Genomic DNA, 26,788 nt, shown 5'->3' with positions numbered 1-26,788 from the left:
AGTACAGAGGTACCAAATGTGAGCTGCCTGCAGCGCAATGGATGGAAGAGTCCCAATTTCCAGATCGCTTTTCTGTTTTTTTAAAAGTAAAGATTATGTTTATATTGAAAATGCCCAAATAGTTTCGCAGTGTTTTCCAATATTTATCACAGAAGCCCCTGAACCCACCGTTTACAACTACAGCCAGGTGCCACTCTGCGGGTGAGGAGGTGGGGGCGGCGGCCCGGGCCGGCCGCATCCCTCCGGGCACAGTGGCACCAGGCGAAGGCGAACACGGCAACAACCCAACCCCGCGACTCGCTCCCTACCCCACCGGGCATCCCTGCCGGGCGCCCGGGTCTCCCGGCACCGGGGCCTTCCCGGGAGGGCCGCCCGCGGGCAGCGCCTGGCCCAGCCCTGCCCCGGCCGCCGCGGGGCGAGGGGCCGCACCGGTAACGCGGGAAGGCAGCAGCAGCTCGGACCCACCGAGGAACCCGTGGGAGCCCCTTCCCGCGCCTTTAACGAGGGAACCGGGGAACCAACGCTTACTGCCTGCCGGGCAGCACCGGTATGCGGGAGGCGGGAAGGACGGCCCTCCCCGGGCAGCGGCCGCTGGAGGGCGACAGCGCCTGGCCAGGTCTACAGCACATTTCCCGCCGCAGCAGCGCCGGCCCGAGCGGCTGAACACCCACTCTTCTGAGCGAACCCGCGGCTGCAGCGGCCCGCCCCTCGCCTCGCGGCCCGCCCCTCGCCTCGCGGCCCGCCCCTCGCCTCGCGGCCCGCCCCTCGCCTCGCGGCCCGCCCCTCGCCTCGCGGCCCGCCCCTCGCCTCGCGGCCCGCCCCTCGCCTCGCGGCCCGCCCCTCGCCTCGCGGCCCGCCCCGGCCTGTGGCGTGGCGCGGCGCGGGCCCGCGCGGAGCATGCGCGCCGCGGCGCCGGGGTGGCGGGGCGGCGGGAGCGCGCATGCGTGCGGCTCGCGCAGGCCCGGCAGCCGCGGCCCTCGCGCCAGCCCCTTCCCTGCCTGCCACGTACGGGCGGCCGCAGCCGGGCGCGCGAGGGGCGGGTGGCCTCCTCCGGCGGGACCGGCGCCACAGTAAGAGCGGAGCGGGGCGGCTGGGCTGGGCTGGGCTGGGCTCGGCTCGGAGCGGGGCGGCTGGGCTCGGCTGCCTTCCCCGTGAGGGAGGCGGGCGGTCTGCGGCCCGGAGCAAGCCCCCTCCCCCGGTTCCAGGGTCGGCGCGGCCCCTGGTGGAGAGGCCGGGAGACCCCTTGGGTCCTCCGGCCGCGCCTGAGGGAGGCTGGGACCGCCTCTCGCCTTCTAGGGCCGGGGGAGCCCGGGGTGGAGGGCCGGGGGAGCGGGGGGTGGAGGGCTGGGGGTGAGGGCCGGGGGAGGCCTTCCCTTCCTCCCTGCGCAGGGGGAGCCAGAGGGGCTGCAGGCTCCTCGCTTCCCGATTTCTGCTCCCTGTCGGCCCACCCAGAGGAAAACGAAAGGACCTCTTCTCTTTCGGCTCCCCGCCCCACCGCCCAGGTACCCTGGAAGACCCCTCATGGCCCCGTCGGGCGGGGTTGGGCAGCTGTGCTGCTGGGCCCTGTCGCTGTGCTTCACCCTGCACCTTGCCGCTGTTCTGACGGGAAAAAGAGAAACAGGAATGCCTGTTCTTCCCTTGCTTAGGCAAGGCAGTTTTTCTCTGTTGCAATGCAAAAAGGGTAGTAAAATCCAGCGTGGTTATAACATCGTGGCTTTAGGTGGGATCCTGAAGTTGTTGACTTAGATTGAACGGTCACTGTCCACATGCACCGTTCAGATCGGTGCATGATGTACATAGGCAGTGAGCCAAGAGGGGAGGGAAAAATCTGTGCCTCCAAAACGCATGCGGTACACCGGGAAGGTTAGAAGGATGTCAGTGGGATTCTTACAAAAAGTAGTCTTCTTTAAACAGGATGACATTACTGGTTTTTTGTTTGGTTCGCTTTTTTCCCCCTCAAGAAAGTAGACACTGTTAAAAAGCTTCTTAGTGAGCTTCTGTGTCATCTGTGAAAAACCCACTTGGGAGTTGTCCATTCAGCTGTGTCACTTCAGTCTGTTCTGTTCACCTGCTTAGTATGTCGCAACAGTCTTTCCTTGTCGGGAGCGAGTACAGACCTTTTAGAAGGCGAACGTTTCATGCCCAGGATGAGGGGAGCAGCTGCCAGCCTGTGATAACCAGGGAGGCTTTGTCTGTTCTCTGGGGTTTGCTTGCTCTCTGCTTCCATCCTGCATGTCTTGTGCCTGTCTGTTCCAGTTTACTTCCAGTTGAATTAGAAGAGGAGAGCCCAATTTCATGTGGATGAGAGGAATCTACTTTTTCTCTCTGGTTAGCAGCAAATCATGTTACAAATCAGTGTGTGAGACAGACGAGGAGAAGAGTGCTGGGTAGGGTACGTGTGTCAGGTGGGAGGGAGGAGCACAGTTTTGTTCTCCACTGGACTGGTCTGTATACTAAATCATTGTCTTGTAGCTCTGGGCATTAAGCACTTGTGCAATCAGGGTCGACTGCATAAACTTCATGCAGCTCACCACATACGCTTTCAGCAGAAACCCCACAATCTTAAACTGAAATGAGGGCAGGTCATGTTTTTAAGTGGTTGTATATTTCTGACTGCATTTCCTTCTTGCCCAGTTCGGTGGCTTGGCCTGTGGGAAAGTGGCATTACTACTCCTTTCCTTTTGGTAGTCTGTCTTAATGCTATGCAGTCTGTCCTTGAAGACACACTGATTAATGCCACAGAAGCTTCAGTCTTAAGATACAAAATTGGCTTCTAGGTTTTTGTATTGCTAAATTAATCGAAGTTTAGGTTCTTTAACCTGGGGTTTCAAGATGGAGACCATACAAATAAATATTTTGGGACTGCTGGGGAAGATCAGTGTCCTGGAAAGGAACACATTACTGTTAATAATTCTTACATGCAGTTACAAAATTTATCAAAAATAAACTACTACTGTTATGAAAGTAAAACTCTGGTTCATGATTTGTTTTGGTTGAACTTCAAACTCTACAATACTAAAAAATTTAAATCTTCATATTACATACAAAAAATGTATCCAAAATGTTACAATATGGATAAAACAGTGACTTTTTTTGGTTGGGTATATTCACTAAGATGTTCTAAAGTGAAAGATGGATGTGAGGTATATAATTCTAAGGAAGTGTGACTGTAAATAAATATTTTAATTTTTTTTTTCTGATGCAGCTCCGTTTTCTGGCACTGATAGTGCATGACTGCTTATGCTGACTCAATCCTGAAGTGAGGTGGGAATTCTGTCCAGTAATCCAGCGTAAGACAGGCAAGGTAATGATAAATTTCTATTTGGAAAGAAGGTGAAAGAAAACCCTGTAGATGGATGCTGAAGTGCTTTAAATAAAAAAAAAAAATCCAAACAACTTCTGCAAAACCCTGTGCTTGTACAGCCAACTTAAAGTGTTAATTAGATGTGAGCCAATGTGCTTGAAGTTAAGACTCCTATGTTGCAAAACACGAATAATGCATTAGAGAGCGTTAATGATATTATAAACTTCACTGTTTCATCATAGGGTCTCAGCAGCAACCTGGCTGTGTTAATTGCGTTATATATGTATAGTCTGCAATCAGACTATATCCATCTAACTCCTGTTATGCATGATTAGAAGAATGAGTTCTGTTCAGTAGTTTCTTGCCTCTTTTTTGGATGTCATTGGGCTAAACAAAGGGATTTGCATGAAGTGTTTGCTTTATATCAATTACACAAAACCTGAGAAATTGAATTCACTCTAGAGATAGCATCATGCTACATCTTTTCAATGCAAAACTGTCATTGAAACAGCAGTTAAATATATGTAGGTGCGTCAAGGTATGACGTATTAAAGGCTTTAGCTGAGTGTCTTGTTTCTCTGGTAGGAGAGCAAAATTCGGTTTTCTCATAACGCACCGTTATAACATCCTTAAAGGTAAGGGAGAAATACCTGCATATCTCTACCAATAATTCTTTTTGCACAAGAGAATGCTTGCGTACATGTGGCTTTGGAAATGTCAGTTTTGATGTGTAGGGCTGCCTGCTTTTAAGATCTCCAGTATTTGTACTTCAGATGTTAAGATAACTGCTTATTTAATTGTGCCTCGTTCCAGATCTATTTTGGCCCTGTCCAAACAGTGAAGAAAGACGGGGACCTTTGATTGGCTACCATGTGTGTGTGTGTGTTTTTTCATTCCTCTGCTTAGTAACTTCTCTGTAGTTTCTGTTTTTCTTTTAAACATAAGGCTTTTGTGTTTTTTAACAAGAGAGCTGCCTCATAGAAAGTGATAATTTTTAAATTGTCTTACGTAACGTGTTAAAGATGTAACTGAAGTATATGTTGTGTGTTGCTTGGACACAAGATGGCTTTGTTGCACTTCCTTTTATGTTAGAGTGGTTGTCCACCTATCTTAAAGCTCTGAGAGTAACCAACTGTTCTGACCACATGCACTGCATAACAAATTTGTGGCTCTAAGCCTAATGAGTAGCTAATGTATGGCCTATTGAACAGCTTTTAAAAATGTAAAATCTTGGTTATAACATCTCAGTCAAAATTTAGAAAAAGGAAAAAATGTGTATATTCCTTTCTGGAGGGGAACTCTCAGTGTGTTCTGATCATGCATATAATAAAAAAAATGTTTAGCTTTTCATTTATTTGTTCATGAAATAAGCATGATTCAACTTGATCCCCATAGTAAAGCCACCTTACTACCTATAGTCTTTGAAATAAGATATTTTGTTCTGGCAGTCTTTTCTTGATTGATAAAATAAAACCCCCTTTGCTGGTTGTCATAATTATGGGTGATGTAAAAATAATCTGATAAGGTGATAATGTAACCCATATAATGTTACATATAATGACTGCTTTTGCTGCAGTTTCACTTTTCCTGAGAGACATGTATACGTGTATCTCAAAAGCAGATCCTAGGGAATAATAGTTCCTTTATAGCCTTTTTCCCATGGCAGTTTACAGCTGGTATCCCAAGGCTGAAATTTCTAAATGTCACACATATTTAAAAGCTGTCTGACTTTTAAAAATAATCTTTACTTTTGAATTCTGAGCACTGGGAACCATAACTGCTAATTTGAAGTGTCGGATCTTAGAGAGTTCTTTGCTCATGAGCTCAGTTTATGTATGATGCACTTTATTGTTTGAGAAATTAGTACATGATAAAATGCATCCAAGAGAGGTTCTCTGGAGAGCTTCCTAACAGTAATGTTTTCCAGAGATGGGAAGCTTCACAACTGTCATCAGATACATTCAAATAACTGTTTAGTTTGCTAAAATGTTTTTAATGTTTTGTTGTTATCAGGTCTGCAGGCAATAAGGAATCCACCATGAATGGGCAGCTGGACTTAAGTGGGAAGCTGATCATTAAAGCTCAGCTTGGGGAAGATATTAGGAGAATTCCTATTCATAATGAAGATATCACCTATGATGAATTGGTGCTAATGATGCAGAGAGTGTTTAGAGGAAAACTTCTGAGCAATGATGAAGTCACAATAAAATACAAAGATGAAGGTGAGGTTTAATTACTGCTGTTGTGCTGATGTGTTTTATCTATGGACAGAAACTGAAATTCACCTTTTCAAAATTGTCAGGATTCCTTGGCAAATGTGACTGATTTCTTGTGAAATCCTTTGAATGAGACAATAGAATCTCTGTCTCTTGTGGTTATGCTGTCTTAACGTAGTATTACCTCCAGTTTTTCTGAAATACCAGCTATCTGAAAGTTCATTCTTTGCTGTTGCAGGAAGCTAATGCTATGCTATGCAGCTATTGCCTTCTGTCCACTCATTTAACCATTTTTTGATGTGTTTTCAGTGATCAAGTGGGTTTGAAGATGAGGTGTGAATAAACATATATGATTATGTGATTTAACACAAGCTCTTACAAGACTTTGAAAACTTGATTTATGTACTAGTAATTCTTGATTATGTTTTCCTTCATCAGTAAAGATTAGAAGAGACTTTTAATTTGGTCTGAAATATTTATTAAAAGTAATATTACCCTTGGTTTGATGGTTTGAATCTGTTGGACCTTGGTTGTTTCAAAGAAATCTCAATCATTAGTGCTAAAAAAATTGAACCCTAAGAAAGATGGTCTTCCACAGAATGAAAAGGGCCTTGTTTGAGATGTGTAGGAAGAGTTGTGGTTTGGAGGGTTTTTCCTCTTTGAATGTCAGTGTGGGGCATGGATAAGCTACTTAATTTGGGACAGAGAGGTGGTATTCATAAAATGAAACTCAGAATGAAGTGATAAAATCCAAAGTCTCTTAGTCAGATCAAAGACACTGATAATTATCCTGGTGTACAGTAAAAGAGCTACATTACTGAAACGTTCAGGTTCATCTTCCTTAATAACATTAGGAAACTTTAGCAATGTCTGTGGTACCTGAAATGTCAAATGACTTTTGTTCATACATCTAGGCAATAAAATTTCACATTGAATGACCCTGAGACAGTTTTTTTCAAGTTCATTAAGCTTTTGAGAGACTCTGCTCATCAAAATTGATATACAATGAAGGGCTATTATTTTGGGTCTTGATCCTCTGGTGGGAGAGAGCTCAGTGGATTTGTGGTAGGTTTTTTTTTCCCCTTCTTATCACATATTCAGTTTCTTTTTTCTTTCTGGAATGAGAAAGGTGGAAGGGAACCAATGGATGCTTTTTCATTCAGTTAAAGCTTATAGTCCCTTTTTTGCATTCTTAGCTTTTCTTTAGTATAGTTCTCTGTGTATGCTTCTATCTGTGTTTTTTTGAAGAAGTGATGGAAGTTTTTTGGTGCGTGATGGAGACTAATTTCATTCTTTGGTTGTCTTTCACAGGCTAGAGACCTCCTACTTTTAATTTTAGTTTTCTTTGTCTCAGAATGTACTCATATTCCACTGTGATGTGAAATTTCAGTGTATGTTATCCTAGCTGATCATCACTACTAAGGATGTTTAAATGCTGTTAATACCAGAAGTCACAAGTGATTAAGGAAGAAGTTAACAGAACTAGGCTTCAAGCTTTGTATGAGGACTGTGGTATTCTTGACTTTGTTTCAACTAAACTAAGATTCTTCTTTAAATTATTTCAGTCATTAGAAGCGTTAGCTAGAATGTATATATTCCATTTCCCTTTTGTTACTTATCACTCCTGACCTGGAGGATCACTTGTCTTCATCGGTTATGAGGAGATACTTCAAGTTGGTCTAAGGATTTCCACTACTTCTACAACCTTCATCTGCGTCTTCTCACAACTCATATGCACACTCCTTGAGTGTTCAGAAGAATGCTTCATCTACCCCTCCTGGCTTTGTTTCTTGTTGTTGTAACATGTCAAGCTAGTGATCTTCAGGCCTGAATATGGGATTTCTTACTTAAAACTTGTAGAAAATATCATGATCCTTGAATCTAATACTTTTTTTTTTCTTCAAACTGATATGCTTAATCACAGAGGCTAGGAAACTTTAAATCACGATCCTTCTGTCTCTGGGTTTGTGGACTAAGATAGTCAGAAGCATATTCCTAAGCTATATTTAGGTTATGTGATGCTTTTTTTAATTACCAGGGAAAAGAAGTTTCAGTTTAATTACGGCCTTGTGAAGTTAGGTTTTATATTCAAGCTTGGCATCTTTCAAACTTTGAACTAAGGAAATGCCGCTACTAGGTGTGAAATAATTTTCACGTCCTGCTTAAGGTTCTCGAATATGTCATAAAACACAATGCTCAAAAAAACCCAAACCCCCAAACAAACTAGTGAGGCCTGCCAGCAGTGAATTTGTATGAATTGGATTAGAACTGCGTCTTAAGCACACCATGTTATTTGAGTTACATATGCTAAAGCTCCTATGGAACCAATAGTAGAAACTTTTACTTTTTTTTAATTTATTTTTAAGTTAGGCTGGAATTTAAAACTAGAGTGCTAATAGAGATTGGCTTTTTATTCTTCCCCTTCATTACCTTGCAGTAGAAGTTGATGTCTCTGTGTCAGATCCAATAATGAGTTATTAACTCATACTACGTGTAATCAAGGCGGTGTGCTCATCAGTAATGTTCACTACCTTTGGTAGATTTACCAAAGTGAAGGAAAACTACATTTTTGGTGGTCGTTTTCTGGATTTTTTTTTTTTCCAAAAATGGAAGAGGGGGGGAAAAAAAAGGGTAAATAAAGCTAGTAGATGAGGAAGCATGGCTAGCAGGGCCAAGGATAATGAGGCAGATGTTTAATGTCTTAAACATTTCTAATTTATTCTAATTTCTAATGTCATAAGAATGGGAATGCTTCATGATGGTGCAAAATTGATGTGAAAGTGGAAGTCTGAATCCCTTGGTAGGTTAAAGTAGTCACTAGCTTTTACTAAAGAAAAAAAATTATAATTGGCCTAGCAGGGAATATTTAGGGTACATGGGAAATTGTAGAGAGTAAAAGCTATGTCTCTTGTAAAAATGAGAAAGGTAAGTTCTTGAAGTAACAACATTAATAGAGAAAATAATAGAGAGTCTGTTTTACTTTTCAGTAGAAAATAATTAACATTGTATATTCATATCTATGTCATATTAACAGGAATTAGGCTTCATTGACATTCCTTAAAATGAAAAGTTTTGTTTGATAAATCCAATATACTTAAATTGTCAGACTTTTGTGTGCCTCGACATGTACATATTTCTTATGAATCCAAGCATGTGCTCTGCTTGGTGACTGTCAATAGGAATCATAGAACTGACTTTATGCATCTGACAAAATTCTGTACTTGGTGCTTTTCAGCCTTTTTTTCTGCTAGCAATTTAAAATAGAAACATTAATCATTATTTTTAATGCCTTCAGAGATGTTCAAGTAGGTGAGGGAAAATAAGATGGAGTGGTCTGGATTGTTTTGACTGACATTAATCTGTATTGACATTTTCTTTTGGCTGTGCAGGATAAACTGTTTAGAACATGCACCTTTGTTCAGGCAGTGAATCTGAGTATTGACTGGTACGACAGAAAAGCATCACAAGATGGTCTGCCAGTGCTGTGCATTGGCAAGAGAAGTAATTATCATTTATTGTGTTACCAGGAGAATACAGAGTAAAGGGCTTTGTTGTAAGACACCAGTGGATTTTGGTATCAGCATTTAGGAAGGGTTACTGTGAAGCTGGAGGAAGTGTTTGAGCTGAAGGGAGCTCCTGCTGCGCCTGGCCCTTGCTTTACTGCCAACGAGAAAGGGCTGTTTAACACTATGGAAGTTACTTGTTTGGGATCTGATTGTCTAAGTCTTGTTATGGGTCATAACGGCAAACAGGGACCCTATTACCCTCCCCTTCCTGGCACTGGTGAGGAGGCACCACCAGGGAGTCTGTGCTCAGCTTTGCCCCCTGTGCCTGAAGCTAAAAAGCCTTGGGGAGGGTCCAGCAGGATGCAGTGAGGACGGTGTGGGGCTGAGGGCAGAAGATCCGCAGGGCGCATCGGAGGGAGCTGGGCTTGTTCGGTGCTGTGCAGAGGAAGCTGAGGGCAGAGCCCATAGCAGCCTCAGCGGAGTGGGAGTTGCAAAGACCATTGAATGTGAACTCTTCTGGGTAGCGGCAGGCGGCAGCAGTCATAAAGTGCAGTTTGGGAGGCGGCGCATCAGTTGTGGCTGGGAGGGCAGTGGGTCACTGGAGTAGGTTGCCTAGTGGGGTTTTGGAACCTCTGCTCTTGGAGACCTTCCAGTTTCTACTCAGTGAACCCATGACTGATACTGCTGTCAACCAATTTTTTTTGAGATGGTGAAAGTGCAAACAGCATGTAGGATGTAAAAAAATCTTTGGAGACAACAATATTTCTTTCAGGAAAACTTAAGAATTATTTATTATGTCATCAGTTTATTAGTATTTCTAAGATTTCTTATTTTGTTAGAAAGTGTTGTGGTTTAACCCCAGCTGGCAGCTAAGTACTGTGCAAGTGCTGGCTCGTTCCCACTGCCACCCCTAGTGGGACGGGGAAGGAGAATCAGGAAAAAGGTAAAACTCGAGGACTGAGATTAAGAATAATATAGTAATTGAAATAAAATAAACATAATAATAACAACAATTGTAATGAAAAGGGCAGAGAAGGGGAGAGGAATAAAATCTAAAGGGAAGGAAAAAAACCCCAAGGGATGGACTGTGCAATAGCTCACTGCCTGCTGACTGATGCCCAGGCGGTCCCTGAGCAGTGAGTGGCAGGCCCCAGCCAGCTCCCCCTGTTTATATACTCGGCATGAGATTCTAAGGTATGGGTTATCCTTTTGGCTGTCCTGGCTGTGTCCTCTCTCTGTTTCTTGTGCCCTTGCAGCTTTCTTGCTGGCAGGGCCTGAGAAACTGAAAAATCCTTGACTTGTTATAAACATTACTTAGCAACAACTGAAAACATCAGTGTGTTATCAACATTCTCATACTAAATCCAAAACACAGCACTGCACCAGCTATGAAGAAGAAAATTAACTCTATCCTAGCTGAAACTGGGACAGAAAGCAACTTCTTTGAAGACTGATAAGCATTGTTAGGTGTTACTAATGGTACTATACTAAGAAAACCTTCCTTTGCAGAGGTGTTACTTGTTATCAGGTATGACAAAATTAGGATACATAGTTCTTGAAATTTTGAGCTTTTCTCAGTGTGCCATCATGTGTCTTACGGCTATTTGTACTGAACCATTTGTTTATTTGAAAATTTTAACCACAACTTTATACCGTTGGAACTTTGTCACCCACACGTAAGGAGTAGCTCAGAATTTTTAGGCAGTAATCAGTATGAAAAACACTTTTCTGTGTCTGTCCAGAGAGTGTCCTTGTGACAGTGTTGTAGGGAGGAGCATTGGTAGCCTGGAGTTGGCTTTGTTCCAAGCTGTCATTTATCTAATGCTGTTGCTTTTGAAGGTGAAGCTTCATTAGACAGTGTCAGATTCAACTCAGTTCCTAGTCATGCTGCTCTGGAAGGAAGGGGTCGTACTACCCCTTCTCTTTCCCTTTGTCAGTACACACGTTTTCCTGATAATGCCTTCCAACTCTTTCCTTTGTGCTGCCTAATTTGTGTTCATTTAATCTATTAATAATCTGTTGAATATGTTAAAAATGCAGAAAATCTGCCCTGCCAAAGAAGAATAGTCTTGTTTTAACTGTGGTCTTGTTGAGTAAGCAAAGATGTTAATGTGGGTTGACTTGGGTTAAAAGCTGTGAGAGATCAGACTTAATGGGAACTTGGTACCTCTTGGGTATTAATATCATTAAAGGTGTTCAGTGCTTTATGCATAGCCCATGTATCTGAAGAATAAAGGATCCCATACAGTTTAGTATCGTTTCTGTGACTGATGGCAATGTGCAAATTGATTAGGATGCATTAGGATGCGAGTTCCTCTGAAATCTGACACAGAAATAAATGACTTGAGAGTTGAGACTTCATGTCACATTCCTCATTGAAGAGAAAATTCTTCTGAATGCTTGACATATTTATTCTTATTTGTGTTAAGGCTGATAGGTATTTTTACTATTCACATTTACACAGGAACTTTATTATCATTCCCTTGTTGAAAATTGGTTTCACACCTCAATGTTCTGAGTATAACCTGAGAAAGTGTTCTAGTCACTTAAAATTTTCCCTTGTTAGTGTGCGTGTTTTGTTTTTTCAAAATTGAACTGGGATTGCCTTGTGCTATGTATCTTGACTTTCCTGTGTGTTCATGGGCAGCACGGTTTTGGAGCCACTTGGAAGGCATGCAACTTTAACTGGAACCATTATTCTTTCTGGCATTGTACTTTGTGAACTCTCAGCTCTAATGCTTTATCCTGTATGTAGCATAAAAGAATGATGAGCTATATGGACCTTTCAAAGGGCTGATGCCAGAAGGCTCCCTTTAGGAGCCGGTCATGCTTCTGCCCTACCTTCTGCACATAATTTTCCTGCATAATGACTCTCGCACTAAAATCAGAAACTTTTTTCCTAGTTTCAGTTTGATTCCTAGAATCAAATAGGGAAAGTTATTTTTGAGTAATGAAGTAATTTCTCTTCAGCTCTATTGTGAAGTAGTATTGTGAAGTATTTATTCAGTAGTTAATAGGCTTTGCTTTTAATGTAACTTTTTCATGTTCTTTTCAGATGGAGATCTTATAACAATTTTTGATAGCTCAGATCTTTCCTTTGCAATTCAATGCAGTAGGATACTTAAGCTGACATTGTTTGGTAAGTATAGAAGATTGTCTTTTTTTGAAAACAATGTTTATTAAAATTCAGGCAGTAGACTTCACTGGGAGGTGCTAAAAACTTCGTCATTTCAGAAGAATGAGATCAGTAAGCTAAAAATAGTGGATTAATACATGGTATCTGTTTTCTCCCTTGATGTTTCCTGTGGCATCTGAACTTAAGGAAACAAACTATTTCTGTTTGTAAGATTGCTTAAATTATTTGGCATACCTATATATGTGGTCAGTGTTTTTTTCTTAATATTATTTTCCGTGTTGTCTTCCACTCTGTAGCATTTGTGAGGTTTTCTTTGCAGGTACATGAGAAATTTAAGATGGTGATTATCTTGCAGTGTTACTAGTACACTGCTAAAAACTAACATTAATCACTTGAAGTTGAATAGATTTTAACATTTATCCTTTGACCTTTGTGTAAAATAGTTATTTGTTTTCCAGGCTACTATTGGTAAATTAGCACATAGTTCCAAGGAATAGCAAGCAGCCTTTAATTTGGACACTGACCTTATTCATGAATTGCAGCAGTGTTGTGTATGCTGCATTAGTTCTAAAGGGACAGCTTTCCGTAACCATGTATGATACTTGTATTGTTCAGGGTATATTCATGGAAATGAACAAACAATGCAGAAATGTACCGCAGACTTCACTCTGCAGTTCTGTTCTGTGTGTTATGCTGAACTGAGATGACAGCAGAGGAACAGTAAGGTCTAGAATGTATTCAGTCTGTGTTGACTAAACGTTGGTACTTTTAGACTCTACAGAGGAGGATGATGCTAGAAGCAAGTAAAGGTTGGGAATTTTTAATTTTTTCTTTTCAATTTTAAACTGGATGTCAGAATGTTACTACAGTGTTAAATTTATCTAATTATTGTTTTGCAGTGAATGGGCAACCAAGACCCCTAGAATCTAATCAGGTGAAATACCTGCGTCGAGAGCTGATAGAACTTCGCAATAAAGTCAATCGTTTACTGGACTGTTTAGAACCGCCGTCTGAACCAGGGCTTTCCACTAATCTGCCTGAAAATGGTAGGCAGCCTGGCAAAGAATCGTCTGGTTTGATTTGCAGAGTTGTGTGTTGTTTAACAGAGTGAAAAACGGAGGCTTGAATGCCAGTTGTGATCATTCTTAATTGTTGCTTGATGGTTCAGAACTTAATTTTTAATGCTTCAGGTATTTCAGAGGCAGAATTTTTATTCAAATTATCTGGAGTAAAGCACTAAGTCAATTTAGGAATGAAACTTCAAAGTCTTGAGTTTTTGTTGCAATGTATGAAAATGCTGTAACTGACACTTGTGAGTCATGACAACATTTTGGGAGGGATTTGACCTGAATTAATAGTTTGTTGTTGCTGAAGAGGTCTTGGTCCCACCTGAGCAGTTCCACTGCTTACATTGGGCTAGCTCTGGTGCTTGTCTTGTCATGTTGCTAAGCAAGTTTGATTCACTAAAACAGTAAAAAGCAAATTCAGCAAAAATTATATCCACTCTTTCTGCCAAGTCAGGAAATTGAATCCACACATTTTGAGCTCAGACCAGCATCAGAGCTGTCTCAGGGTAAGCAGCACAGGAGTGCAGGTAGGGGTGGGAAGGGATTACTGGGGGAGGGCAAAACGGGTCTTACTCTCTCAGTTTTGAGGCACTTGTCTCCTAGCTTAGGGCTGTTGTACTATAAAAAACTATACCTCTGTGTGCTGAACTACAGATCTTGGATGAGCTGGACACAGAAGATAATGACACAAAGTCATGGGGTACAGTGTTCTGAGTAGAGAGGCAAACAAAGAACTCCAGCCTTTCTTTTAGGATACTTTTGTATTTTACTCTTCAAAGTTTTATTAGTTTTGTTGTTATCCCAGCCCCTGTTCCTACAATGTAACTAATTTCAGTGAAACACCGCAGTTTCTTGTTATAAACCATTTGGAAGGAGGTTAGGTTGATGATCTTAAGAGTGCAATCAAAACTATCCAGGCTAAACCCTATCTGTAGTTGCTTGTTTTTAAAAGAAAAGGTAGCACTTGACTAGGTAAGGGGTTTCTGAATATATATAGATACAAATATATGGATATATCTGTATGGTGGTGTTTCAGTGCCCAAGAATTAATAACTGGGCATTTTGTTTTGTAGGTGCTGTAGATGGTAGGGAAGAAAAGCCTGCTGCTGCTGACTCTAACGTTAAGCCATCTACTCAAGTTATAGCAGCGAGCATGTCTGCGTTCGATCCGCTAAAGAACCAGGATGAAATCAGCAAGAATGTCATGTCAGCGTTTGGCTTGACAGACGATCAGGTGTCAGGTAAGGGCGTATCTTACAAAGAGGAAAGCAAAACCAGTTTGGAATTGATGACTCAAATCTTGATTTGTAATACAGCATTTGTATTTTGAATGTGTTAAGCTGTGTTCTGTATTCACTATTTCTTTTCAGAATTCTAAAACCTGTTACGTTATGGTATTGTGGCTGTGTTTGCTGACTTTTGTATACAAAATGTTAACACGTTCCTGTTGGTTTTAGCATTGTGTTTTAGCTTGGGGTAGAAAATGGGTTAAAATACTTTATTTGAATTATTTAATGCTGTGCTATAAAGTAACTTAATTAGTGTCTGCCAGAGAGAGAAAAACAGTATTCACTGCTCTGCCTTAGGGTTTGATCTTGCAGTTCTTGTGCTTCTACTGTTCGGGTCAGTCAGAATATTTTATACAACCCCATCTTTTTTCTTGTTTCATTTCAGAAGTAAATAGTGTCAACTTAGTGTTAACGGAAAGGAATAACATGTATTTATTCTTGAAGAGCTGCATGACTGTCAGCCCTATCTAGTAGTAGAATGCTAAACGTGTAAAAGCTGATTATACTAAACTGAATGCAGTCAACTTAGTACAGGATACCTGAAGTTAGAAAAGCAATATAGAATGTAATAGGGAATGTGATGCAGAATATTGAGACATGATTCTGCACAGAATCTTCATGGGTCTGGCAAGGTTTAATGTAGCATTGAAAGCTGAAAATAAAACTACTGTTAGCTAGTAGGATTTGCTGTGTACTCTCAGCTGTAGAGCAAGTCCATTTCATGTGATGTGTGAAGTAATGATACAGATAGACAAACTTATAGCAACTGGAGCTTGGTGCTACAGTACGACTGCCTTGGCAGAAGTGTACGGTGATAGGAATAGATCCCTGCATGATTGCAACCCTGCAGGATCCAAAGTTGTACCCGCGGACAGAGTGGCTGTCTTCAGATCAGGGTACTAGCCCGTGGATCAGGCCTACTGAGTGATCTTTTCCTCCATGGCACATTTTGGGTATTGTCACAGCATGGTTATTTAACAAACCAGATAAAGGTTTGATGGGAATTAAAAGCTTACAACGGGCTATCCTCTGAACAATGAAATGGCTGAGTATGAAGTACAACTAGCAGAAAATCGGAGCTAATTCTTGAAGAAGTGGGTTTTTCTTTTGGCACAAAGCCTCAGTGTCAGTTAATGCTTTGATTGTAGCATCAGTGATGCTTCAGTGTTTATGTGTCTCCATAATTCTTCTGACAGAAGGAACTGACTTGACAGTGCTTGGAATGTACAAAGAACTTAACAGAGGACCACTGAAGCAGGATATAAGAAATCCCATTTCTAAAGCTACATTCCCACAGTTACGTATATAAAGGCAAAACCAGAAGTAGGCAAATTTCATAAATTTCCCCCCTAATAAGGGTAACATGAAAACATAATTAAGGGCTTGACGGATGCATATTTATATTGTGTAAATATAACTAAATTGAAAGTGAATTTGCAGCAATTCTGCTATTTGTGCTTAACTTTAATCATGTATTTGAAAGTAGTGTCTCATACGTTGCATTCATGTAGCTAAGAGCTGTGAAGATCCAGGTTTAAGCTCCCTTGTTTCTAACAAAATAGTTTGCATTTAATTGTAGTAGATTATACCTGTTCACATGCATATGTCAGAACTTCTCTCTAACATAGAGAAAATCTGTTTCTGTGCTTTCTTTGGGTGCTAGCTGGAATATTTTCAGAATTATCAGAGCAGACAGTTGCTTTTAGACTGAAGCCTGCCATATCCTGTCCGGGAGTGCGATTTTAACAGCTTCCTTGGAGGTTTTCTGTTCACATGCCACATGACTATTGGTAAAACACTGTTGCCTGGGCCTGTGTGGGCCACAGTAGAACACAAGTGCATTTGAATAGTTTCCTGAAGCCTTTCACCTTTGCTCCAGATGAGAAAGAATAGGTACGTAACTGCATGTTCTGTCCAAATGTAGCAAGTCTTCAGTGTACACGTGCAAGGTTAACACTTGAAGCTGTGGAAAAAACATGTTGCCATGGAGGGTTTTGTCCCACAAATGGGTCAGGTTCCTTGGAATGGTGAATTTTAGTGACCTAGAGACAGGTGGAACCACACCCCCACCCCCACTCAAATATTTTCAAAGGACAGTCTACATGTGCAAATATGTTTAGTCTTAGCTTGGGTGTGACACCCTCTTATGTAAATCTGTGGAAAACTGGAAAAAAGGTTAAAACCTTTACAAAGGAATCGTCTTGTACTAGACTCTGTTCATTTCACATACTGTCTTTTGGTTTTGCTTCTGCAGGACCACCCAGTGCCCCTGCGGAAGAGCGATCAGGAACACCAGACAGTATCGCTTCCTCCTCTTCTGCAGCCCACCCTTCTGGTGTTCAGGCCCAGCAGGCTCCGTACCCCGGAACACAGCCACAGACTGGTCAGGTGGAAGGTAAGCAGCATGTTTTTCTACTGTTCAGGGTGTGAGTGATGGTGTTTGAATCTGGGTGATCAGTATCTGTGACTGCCAATTGGCAGACCCAAAGTTGATACCCAACTACAAATTCATCTCTGCCACTAGGCAGAAAAACTTTTTTCCTCACATGCTGTTCAAGATAGAAACGGCAGATGGAGCAGTAGCTTTGTTTAAAAGGGTGAGTGATGTAATAGGAGGAGGATGAGGAGGATTTTCATGGTACTGTTTCCTACTTGCATCTCTGTTCACTTTACTGTAAGGCAGATTTATATATGCTGCACTGTAAATCTATCTGAAGACCTTGGTTCGTCTCATACCCTGTGTGTCGTGTCAAGCTTTCACTCAGCTAACAGTTTGTTGGCTTGTCTACTGTGAATTGAAAATGTTTACTCATAGTTTCTAACAAAACAGAGCCGTTATTATTGCATTGCTGCTTTATTATGTATGGCTCTGTGCTCGTCAAGTTAAACCTTTTAACTATCTCACATGCATTGTGGTTTGCCTGTGTAACCCATGAGAGCCTCAATGGGCTCTCCTTTAAAGCCTGAGGCCTTTACAAAGGAATTTGAAACCAGAGTTCTTTGCCCTTTTACATGTTACTTGACTTGTAAGAATAAACCTGTTCAGAGGTTTGCTACATTTGGGCATCATTTTTCTACTGATATTTGCAAAGAGCACTGAGCCTTCAGACCTGCATAGTTCTGGATGAAACTGTGGAATGACTCGCTTTGGTATTTCTACCTCCCTACGAAGTACAATACAAAGTTATTTCTGTGTTAGCATAGAAGTAAGTTACAACCCTCTGCTGCTTTCTGTACTGGCACAGTGCTGAGACACGAGAGGCATTAGTGAGGGTGATGACAGTATCCACAGTCACTTGGAATGCCTTGCCTGAAGGGGTTCAGTAACATTTTTGATGGAGCAGCTTGTAGCTGGGTATAATATCTAAGCAGGCACCAGTGCAGGTGGTTGCAGCAGAACTTCCAAAACACTTGTTTTGCTGCTTTCAGGCTTTTTTTTTTTCTTTTTTCCTTGCTTGCTTCCCTAAGAATTAGTCAAGTGATACAAAGAGGCAGCAAGAGACATCTTTGTAGCTTATAGATAAAAGTGTTTGGTGTTTGTGTGTGGAAGCTACTTTTGGAAAAAAGTGCTTCAAGGTTCTCCTGTCAGCAGCCAGCAAACTTAATATTAAAAAAACAGACTCTCAGCTACTGAACCTTTATTTTATGAATTTAGTATTTTTACTTTAATACCATAAGGTATGAGGTTTTAAGTGTTGATGTTAAACTAGAGCTGAAACGAAAAAGCGCTTAAACTCTTAAGAGAACTAGCAGCGGTAGGTTGGAATTCTGAATGGATGCTAATACCAGGGAAGGGAAAAAAGTAGTTGTTTCAGCAAAACTCATCTTACTGGGGAAAGAAGTTGTCTAGGTTCATGTATCAGAGTACATGTAATGATTTTTCTAAATTTGGGCTGAAGAAAGTATGGTGTGTGGCTTTTTGGTTGGTGGTGTTTTTGTTTTTTTAAACACTTAACTGAACTGTGCTGTAACTCTGCCCAAGATCTTCTTTCACACATAGAAATACAACAGCACTAATTATTCAAGTTTTGTAGTTTATGCAGTTTTTATTATTGCCACTGAAATATTGAAGTATTGATTATATTTTCTTCAGTCTGGATAAAGATGGTTCAGTTCTTCAGAAGAGATCAGAAGTCATTGCACTCTGTTCATCAGAAATACTAGTGAGGTGCTTATTCTGTGCGTCGTATGCGTACAGTAAATAGCAGTCTCTTACCAAAGCTGGGTAACATATGTGTGATTGTCAGCCTCTTAAGTTTTTTTTCATAAACTAAGTTGCTTTTATCCAAAGTGTTCAAAGACTTATTTTGGAAGATGGAGTACTTTCCGTAATTCACTGTTTGATAGTATCTCGGTCCAGTGGTAATGTGGGGGCCTGTGTTGTCCCATCCTGCTCTCCTGCAGCTGAGATGAGAACCAGTGCAGGGCCGGAGCCCAGCCAGAACTTTACATACGTTTTGCTGGTTAGGTTTTCAACAGCATTAGCTCACACAAATGGAACTGCTGGTGCAGAGCATGTTGTTCTTAGAAACTAGTTTAAAATATTAGTTCATTTCTTAAAAAAACACCTTAAGCAGTGCCTCCCACCCACCTTCCCAGTATTTTGAGTATATAAGTAAAATGATGATGCCAGTCATGCGACAATCGTTCTGATATATTGGGGTTTATTTTTTAATGGCGTTCTTTGCCAATAAATGTTATGGTGGTCATAGCTGGCTATTATTTTTTGTTATTTGTGAATACCAAGTCACCTTACCTCTATGTGCCGATACAAATTAATGGCTTGCCTCCCCTGATAAAAGTTCTAAGCATTAAATAGTTTGAATTAAATCAATGTAACAGAGACATTTCAGCTTAGTGCTGTCTCCTGTGGCATGCCTGGGCTTTTGTACCACTAAATCCAGTCGCTGAACATGCATGAGAACCACTTACAGATGTGGACGTGTTTTTAGATTTTGCTGAAATTGATGTAAAAGTTCCTTCCTGCAAGCACTTAATGATCTTCTATGGAAAAGAATTATACCTATTTGGTCTTTTTTTTCTGGATTGAGCTAAAATGGCTCTTTCAGGGTGCAGGAACAATGGTAAATGCTGGCAGATCCATGCCTGCACTGAGCACTGCTAAGTACAAAACCAGACACTGGTGCTGTAGCTCATCTTGTTTTCGGAGTGAAAAATGCAGTGAGGGGAAAACCGTACCGTGCTTAAGGATCCATAGGGTCCCCGAGTGCATTCATGGCTGTAAATTAAGAATGCTTTCTTGAATGGTGCTGGAACACCTCACCCCTCTGCTCCTCCCTAATGCTTCAGCCCTGGTGGAAGACAGCAAGCCGCCTCAGCAGGCTTGGGAAGGACTCCACGCTGTTTCTCTCCCATCCCTTTGCCTGTGGTCTCCAGCAGGTGCCGGTGCCGTTCTGTGTTGCCTGTAGGTAGCTGTCCCAAGGCAGACAGGCAGCCGCTGGGTTGTTCTCCCACACCTCCCTGTAACAACGTGAGTTCAAGAAACAGAAAGCATGCATTCTGGGTTTCTAATACCTAATTATCAAGCTAACAGGCTTAAATTCTCTTCAAGCCTTGTGTTTAGCACTCTCTTCATCCCACAGTAATTGCATACCAAATAATATTTTGAATAACTGCAGCAGTATAAAATACTTTGAACACCTTAGTGTGAATGGAAAATACCATTGCTTTCAGCTGCAAGTAATGCAGAGAAAAGAAGAAATAAGGAGTTCTTTTAAAGCAGCATGCACAGGGGTCTGGGAGGACTTGGAGCTGAGCCGAGTTGCTTTTCTTGGTGCAGTTCAGAAGATACAGCCCAACAGTGTATTTATAGAGTCTGCTGATCTTTGCAGAACAAATAATAGTACGCTAACACTTTATAATACTGAAGTTTCCATGTCTGCTCCAGTGCAGCAAAGCTTTAGTTTTGAAATATAATTGGTTTTGTTCTTTGACTGTGCCTGTTGGTAAATTGAGGAACAGTGGAAGCGTAATGCCTGAACAGGGCCCACGGGTTAAGTCTAAACAAATATTTCTTGCCAAGAAATTGGAATCATCAAATTTAGGAAAAATGAGCATTGAATTGGAATACCCAAGTTTAAGAATGTATGGTTTTATTTTTGCTTTAGGGTGTATACTCCTGGGTCTCTCAAGAAAACTTGGCTTACAGCAGGTCAGATAATAAGAGATGGATGACGTCTGGAAAATGTGGTCAGAGTGAATAATGTACAGCTCTGCTTACAGTACTTTGATGCAGAAATGGGTCTTAAAAACTTAATATAAACAGACAATCTGAGGACACATTTAACTTTTGAAGTACTTTTAATTTACACTGTAAGTTCGGGAGCAGTTATCAAGATGTTTAAAGATTCCTGCTCCGTTACCCACCAGAATAGCACTAATTAAGGTGGGTGGCTTCTGGCATCCTCTGAAAACATGAAATAGTAAGCCTCACGTACCAGATTGCAACTGTTTATTCTGTTGGTGGTAGATAAACATAATTTAGTCTTCAGAACAGGTTTGTTCAGAAACTAAAATCTGTAGGTTGATTTCAGCTGATAATCAGGTGGAACATATAGTAGTCAAACTTCACCATGTTCAGATTTAAAAAAGTAATTAAAAGTTTTTACATGTTGTGAGAGGGTTTGTTTCTGTGATTTTTGAACTGTTAGGATGTTGCTCGCTGCGTGTTTTTAATATAGTGAGGGTACTGGGCTTCAACTAAACAAGTTTTTATTCTGTAGGTCAGATGTATCAACAGTACCAGCAGCCGGGCTACCCCGCTCAGCAGCCACAGGCCCAGCCGCAGCCCCAGCAGCAGTACGGTGTGCAGTACCCAGGTAAGCGGCTGAGCTGTAGCACCTCTCCTGTCCTGCGGCGCCCTGTGAGCGTCGGTTCCTGAACCTGTGGGGCTGGTCAGGGTGCTGAGCAGCCCGAGTGCCTGCGGTGCCGATGGGAACCGGCGCAATTTGGAAATGACCAGTAAGAGAGCGCTGTAGCTGTCAGTAAATTAAATACCGAGTTAGGGTTCCAGTATCTCAGTCCTACCTGATGGTGACCAAAAAGCAAGCTTTGTTACTGACCAGCAGGCAAGGTGAATCACCTGAAGTATGTGCAGTCTTCAGAATTAACTTCTGCGGTCTTGGGATTCTAGCAATTAAGTGACTAAAACATCCCAATTTAGCTTCCTTAAATATTGGAGGTGTATAAAGATGGCCCCTATTTCTTGCATTGAGAATGATCTCCATGTACAAAATTCAGTGGTGTGAACACTGACTATAGCTGTCATTTAGAAAATCCTTGGCTATTATCAATACTTTACATTTCAGTGAAACTACCAAGTGACAGGGTTTTTTTAGCTGTTGATTTTGCTGATGCCTCAAGTGAAGGTGCCAGTAGACTTTTAGCAGAAGAACATTTTAGTGCACTAGTGGTTTATATGTGGTCAAGTATGAAAAGCTGGCTTTTGCGTAGACCCAAAATAAACTTTGACTTCACAATTTCAGTTTATTTGCTTTAGAAGCAGCCGGCATCTCATAATGCATAGTCTATGTGAGGAACCGTAATACAGCCGAAGTGCAGGTGTGAACCTGTAACAGCAGATGCTGTAACAAATTGCAAGTTGCTTTTAGAAAATGATACAAAGCTTTTATCATTCCTTGTTTTAAACAGTCTTCCTTAAATTAAACAAAAGCCTCCCATACCATCAAGTGTCTCAGAACAGAGCCTGTGCGGCCCTTTTTTTTTGGTGTGCAACATGTACAGTGAGAGTGCATCAGTTCTGATGTAGATGAGAATGCTTCCAGAGCTTCTGAAGAAATTCCATGTTTATTTTGGATAAGGACCCTAGAAAACTTGGAACTGAAGGTTCGTGCTCCAGCCCTTGTTCCAGTGCACCACGCGAGAGCTGGCTGATGTGGGTCTCTAAATGGTGTCTTGTTCTCTGCAGATTTCTCACTCCCACATTTGTAATTAGAAGAGTGACAGACTTTCTGAAGTCTCATTTCAGAAGAAGTAAGGAGCCTGTTGGAAGCAGAAGGGTTTATCTGCCTTTCCTTAGGCTTAAATCTGAGCGGGGGTGGGGGAAAAAAGAGGAGTTTCCATATGCTTTCTAGTCATATCCTACCATTGTCTAATCCATTATTTTACTGGAGAAGTTCCTGTGAAAGCTGCAGTGCAAGTTTTGCATTCTACTCGACATCATCTTAAGTAAGAATGAAACACCACCAGAACTGATCTGGGGCACCTGTTTCTCATAACTGGTTTCACAATTAACCTGATCTATCAGAAACATTCTTTTTTTCCTGAGGACCTAGCAACAGCAGCTTTTGAGGATCTTGACTCGTAGGATTTTTTTTGTTTTGCTGTTGCCATGAGTAATGTCTCCTTTCAAACCCCTGTGCCCCAAGAGCGGGATCCATTCCTGCTCTTGTAAGCCTACTAGGCAACAGTGTGGCTGTTCACACATGGTAGTAAAAGTGGCTCTTCAGAGGTTTGTCTCATGAGTAAATTTTGATCCCAGTTTCAAGGTGAGTTTACTCCAGTGCATTCTTCACTCCTTACCCTTTCTGTTCAGGGCTGTGCACTTGTAATAATTTGTGTGTCTGGTGTTTAATGCTGACAGGATTCCAGTCACTGGAGAGGTTTCATTGCAAGTAGCTGCAGGTGTGTTTCATGATGGATAAAGTAGCTATTTCTTCATAAAAGGAGTCTGTGTCATTTTTGAAGTGTTCAAGAAGAGAAATTCCTTTTGGGAGCTTGTTTATACAGAAAAGTCAAATTTGGGACATGTTTAAATGCAAGTTTTGCACTGAAGTATGCTGTTCTGCACAACTTTTTCATATTTAAAAAACTGAAAACACCTGTGATGTACTGGAAGGTATGACTTGCATTAAACCCTGACAGTCTTTCAGGACAGTTTAGTTTTTATTTGGGGAAAAAGGCTGCATTCTGCCTCGCTTGCCAGTGAAGGCCTTTGAGTTTTCATGCGACATGATGATAAAGTACTGATTGTCTTTTTTTTTTCTTCATGTGTGTCAGTCAGTCACGGGAGAAGGGTTTCATACTGTTCTCGGTGTTGCTGTGCTGCCAGGGTAGCGTGCCAGAAGCTGGGCAGATGGCCCTTCGCTCTCGGTTTGCCTTTTTTCCGTGCTTAGGGCATTGTGTTGCGTTTGTCACTGTAAACGAAGCAAAGGTCTTTCTGCAGGCGCCCGCGGCTCTCTGCTGTCTCTCACCCACCTCACTCTTTCCCTTCCCAGCAGGCTACAGCCAGCAGCAAACCCCCTCGCAGCCAGCCCAGCAGTTCCCGGCCTACAGCCAGCCTGCGGGGGCCCCGGCCACCGCCTTCCCCGGGCAGCCGCAGTACGCGGGGGGCAGCTACCCCCCGCAGCCCTACACCACGCAGGCTTCGCAGCCCGCGCCCTACAGCGGGCCCCCTGCGTCCCAGGCGGCTCCTGGCACCTACCAGCCGCGGCCCGGCTTCACCCCCCCACCTGGCAGCACCATGACCCCCCCGCCCAGCGGGCCCAACCCCTATGCCCGCAGCCGGCCTCCCTTCGGCCCCCAGGGCTACGCGCAGCCTGGGCCCGGCTACCGGTAAGCAGGTGGGCAGGTGGGTGACGGGCACTGGTGCTCCCATCCCCACAGGCTCCAGGATTTTTACTTGAGATTCTGGGACTGTCGTGAGGCACAACTGTAGCTGTTAATTAAAATCTGCCGGGGGGAGGGGGATGGATGACCAAACAAATCTTTCCTGCTTTACATTGTATCTGCTTCCTAGTGTAATTTGGGGCCAGGTTGTTGGGAAACACTACCTAAATGTCTGTAAAGTGATCGACGTTCTAGCTTGCCTTGCTTGGAGGATACGAAGATGCTAGTTGGAAGTTTAGCCCGTTTATCAGGCTTGTTTTTACTAATACCATGATGTACTAAATTAGATTCGTTCTGGAGGTAAAACTAGATATGATGTATTATAAATTGTAACGCTCACACGGGAAACTAATAAAACCCCTGAATCTATTAAACGCCTGGTCTTGGTTTTTAGAACGTAAGTAATGCTGAACAAGATAACTGCAGCGAGACATGCGCTGGGTGGGTGGGTGGGTGCTGAGGGGCAGAGCGGGGCTGCGGAGGGGAGGCAGCTTGCCCAGTGCGCAGAGGGAGAAGCGTGGCTGGTAGGATCACTTCCATGGGCTGTGTGGCAGTGGGTGGGTTTTGCGCCTTCTGCTGCTGTAATGGCCATGTAACCTCTTAGTGCATGGACAGGGACGGATACCTAACAGTGAAGGTGATAAGGGGCTGTATGATTTCTAACAAGGGTGGTGTGTGTGTGGCTTTATTACTCAGAAATTTAAGCTAAATAACATATTTTTTCAAAAGAGCTCTTTGAAAGGAACAGCTTTCCACAGGTTCTTTGCCACCCAGAAAAACTTGGGAGTGCAATTCTAGTGACTCGATTTTTAGCCAAGAAAAAGCAGATCAAGAGCTGTAACGAATTCAGTAGACCATGTAACAGCCAAGGGCAAAACCTTCTCCCAGTTAGTATTTTCCATCTTATGGATTCTAGGAATACATTAAGTAGGGAATAAAAAAAAATAAAAAGAAAATGAACTGGATCAAGCTGGGTGTATTCTCATGAAGACAAATGAGGAAATGGAGTGAGACATTCCTACCCCTTCGGCCCCTTACACACTGCTGCTGCCACAGCGGTTGGACCTGAGACAGCAGGTGCTGTCACGCGGTTTGGCTTGTGCCTGTGTCAGATCAAACTGTGTCCTGAAGTAACAGCATTTGCCACAAAACTAATACTTGTTTTCATGTAAAACACTTAAGAAAAGAAAAGCATTTGATTAAAAAATATTTTATTAGGAGTACAGTGTACCTGCAATGTACTTTATAAGGCATTTTCTATAAATGACTGTTTCTACTATATATATATATGGGTGTTCCTGTTTCATATTTTTTCAATACATTAGTAATGTAATGAATAACACCTTTAAAAAAAACCCTACATCTCTTTATTTAGTTCATAAATGTTCAAGCAGTACAACAAGTAGCTTTGGGAGAGGTTTTAATCAAAATAGCTGTAAAGCACTTTTTAAGTTCAGTTACCACTACTTCCCCTTAGTCTCCAGTGAGAAATGTTTTAAACCCACCTTTTTTTAAAAAATAAAATTAAACCTGACCGACTATCATAACAGGCTTATTTTTGTTTCCTTTCTCTTTCCAAGTCCCCCTGCGCTGTACGTGCACATGGCTTTTGAACCAGTGACTGTCTTTGAAAGCTGTGTTGTCATGAGACACTGCTGCCGTGCAGGCCAGTTGTTGGGGCTTTTCAGTGAATCCCAGGCATGTCCGTGCCTGCCTGCCGCAGCTTGAGGAACCCAAACCCGGCACCCAGCCGCTGCAGGGACGGGCTGGGGGGCTTGGCTGGCTCAGCTGCCCCTGCCGATGTTTGAAAACCAACATGGGGAAAGCCCCACTGGCCTGGTGGGTAAAGCTGCGCGTACAGCAACCTACCGCCATGTCTTGGCAGGGTATGGACTGTTTGTACATGTGAAGAGAAAGCGCTTCAAGTTTACTGGGTGCAGGGTATCAAACATTGCAGGGTCTTTTCTGTAATTTACGACCGGGAGACATTATGGATCCATCTGGACAGGTAGCTTATGGCACTCGGGTTACAAGAAAACCAGTGAATATTTAAAAACTGACACACGTTCCATTCCATGACGACTGCCGTAACTGTGCCTTAAACATTTATTACAACATTGTGATAAATAATATACACACTGTATCTTTTACGATACCCTATAAACCGTACCTCAAGAATAGGGAGCCAGCTTCCCTACATGTTACTCTATGACGTGTCCCTAGCCTGGTTGGGATTTTTTTTAATCTAAAAACAAATTTGTAAAACTGGATAACTACAGTAAGCAGCCTACGCTATTACACAATTAATGCGGTATTGGCATTAGATTTGTATGAGCCCTTGCACACCAGCAAACTCCCCGAGGGGCCAGGTGTGCCGTACACGGCGTCGGGCCTGCGCTGGGCAGCTGCCGGCGGTGGCAGATACTGGGCCTTTGCGCCAGGTTCACATCGCAGCTACCACTTCCCAGGTATCGATGTTCCACACTCGTACCAGCGCACGTAGTTAATGTGAGTCTCCCCGCCTATTTTTCCGAATTTGACAGGTTCCTGACGAACTGCCCTGAAAAAGCCTGCAGGAGAGAGAGCGTGGTGTTTGCACGAGGCCCCCATTGCGCCTCCGAT

At 42.5% G+C, this 26,788-nt stretch overlaps 2 protein-coding genes across 4 annotated transcripts in view; one reads left to right on the top strand and one right to left on the bottom strand.

Moving 5' to 3' along the window:
* The first annotated feature begins 935 nt into the window (after positions 1–935).
* On the top strand, positions 936–24,540 carry TFG (trafficking from ER to golgi regulator). 3 transcript variants are annotated; one of them, XM_056328531.1, is made up of 10 exons: positions 942–1,070; positions 3,206–3,304; positions 3,890–3,939; positions 5,318–5,526; positions 12,082–12,165; positions 13,062–13,208; positions 14,303–14,470; positions 16,773–16,913; positions 21,262–21,357; positions 23,776–24,540. In XM_056328531.1, exons 4-10 carry the CDS (start codon positions 5,343–5,345, stop codon positions 24,114–24,116), a joined length of 1,161 nt encoding a protein of 386 aa, XP_056184506.1. In that variant the 5' UTR covers positions 942–1,070; positions 3,206–3,304; positions 3,890–3,939; positions 5,318–5,342; the 3' UTR covers positions 24,117–24,540. The 3 variants fall into 3 exon arrangements, with proteins under 3 accessions (XP_056184507.1, XP_056184506.1, XP_056184505.1); XM_056328530.1 differs by lacking the exon at positions 3,890–3,939 and having other exon boundaries at positions 944–1,070; XM_056328532.1 differs by lacking the exons at positions 3,206–3,304; positions 3,890–3,939 and having other exon boundaries at positions 936–1,070.
* Positions 24,541–24,660: 120 nt separating this feature from the next.
* ABI3BP (ABI family member 3 binding protein) overlaps positions 24,661–26,788 on the bottom strand; it is a 166,177-nt gene continuing 164,049 nt past the window's right edge. The window contains 1 exon segment of the mRNA XM_056329210.1: positions 24,661–26,736. Coding sequence (XP_056185185.1) covers positions 26,621–26,736 — 116 coding nt within the window. The 3' untranslated portion in view covers positions 24,661–26,620.

The sequence above is a fragment of the Falco biarmicus genome, chromosome 2 (assembly GCF_023638135.1).
Source record: "Falco biarmicus isolate bFalBia1 chromosome 2, bFalBia1.pri, whole genome shotgun sequence".
NCBI classification, from domain to species: domain Eukaryota; kingdom Metazoa; phylum Chordata; class Aves; order Falconiformes; family Falconidae; genus Falco; species Falco biarmicus.
This window is presented reverse-complemented; position numbering and strand designations above follow the sequence as displayed.

What these genes read in the sequence shown, in the direction of transcription:
- TFG (XM_056328532.1), top strand. Translation starts at nt 5,343, where the DNA reads ATGAATGGGCAGCTGGACTTAAGTGGGAAGCTGATCATTAAAGCTCAG. An exon ending in AATAAAATACAAAGATGAAG is followed by an intron (nt 5,527 to 12,081) that starts GTGAGGTTTAAT and finishes TGTTCTTTTCAG; the next exon opens with ATGGAGATCTTATAACAATT. An exon ending in CACTAATCTGCCTGAAAATG is followed by an intron (nt 13,209 to 14,302) that starts GTAGGCAGCCTG and finishes TTTGTTTTGTAG; the next exon opens with GTGCTGTAGATGGTAGGGAA.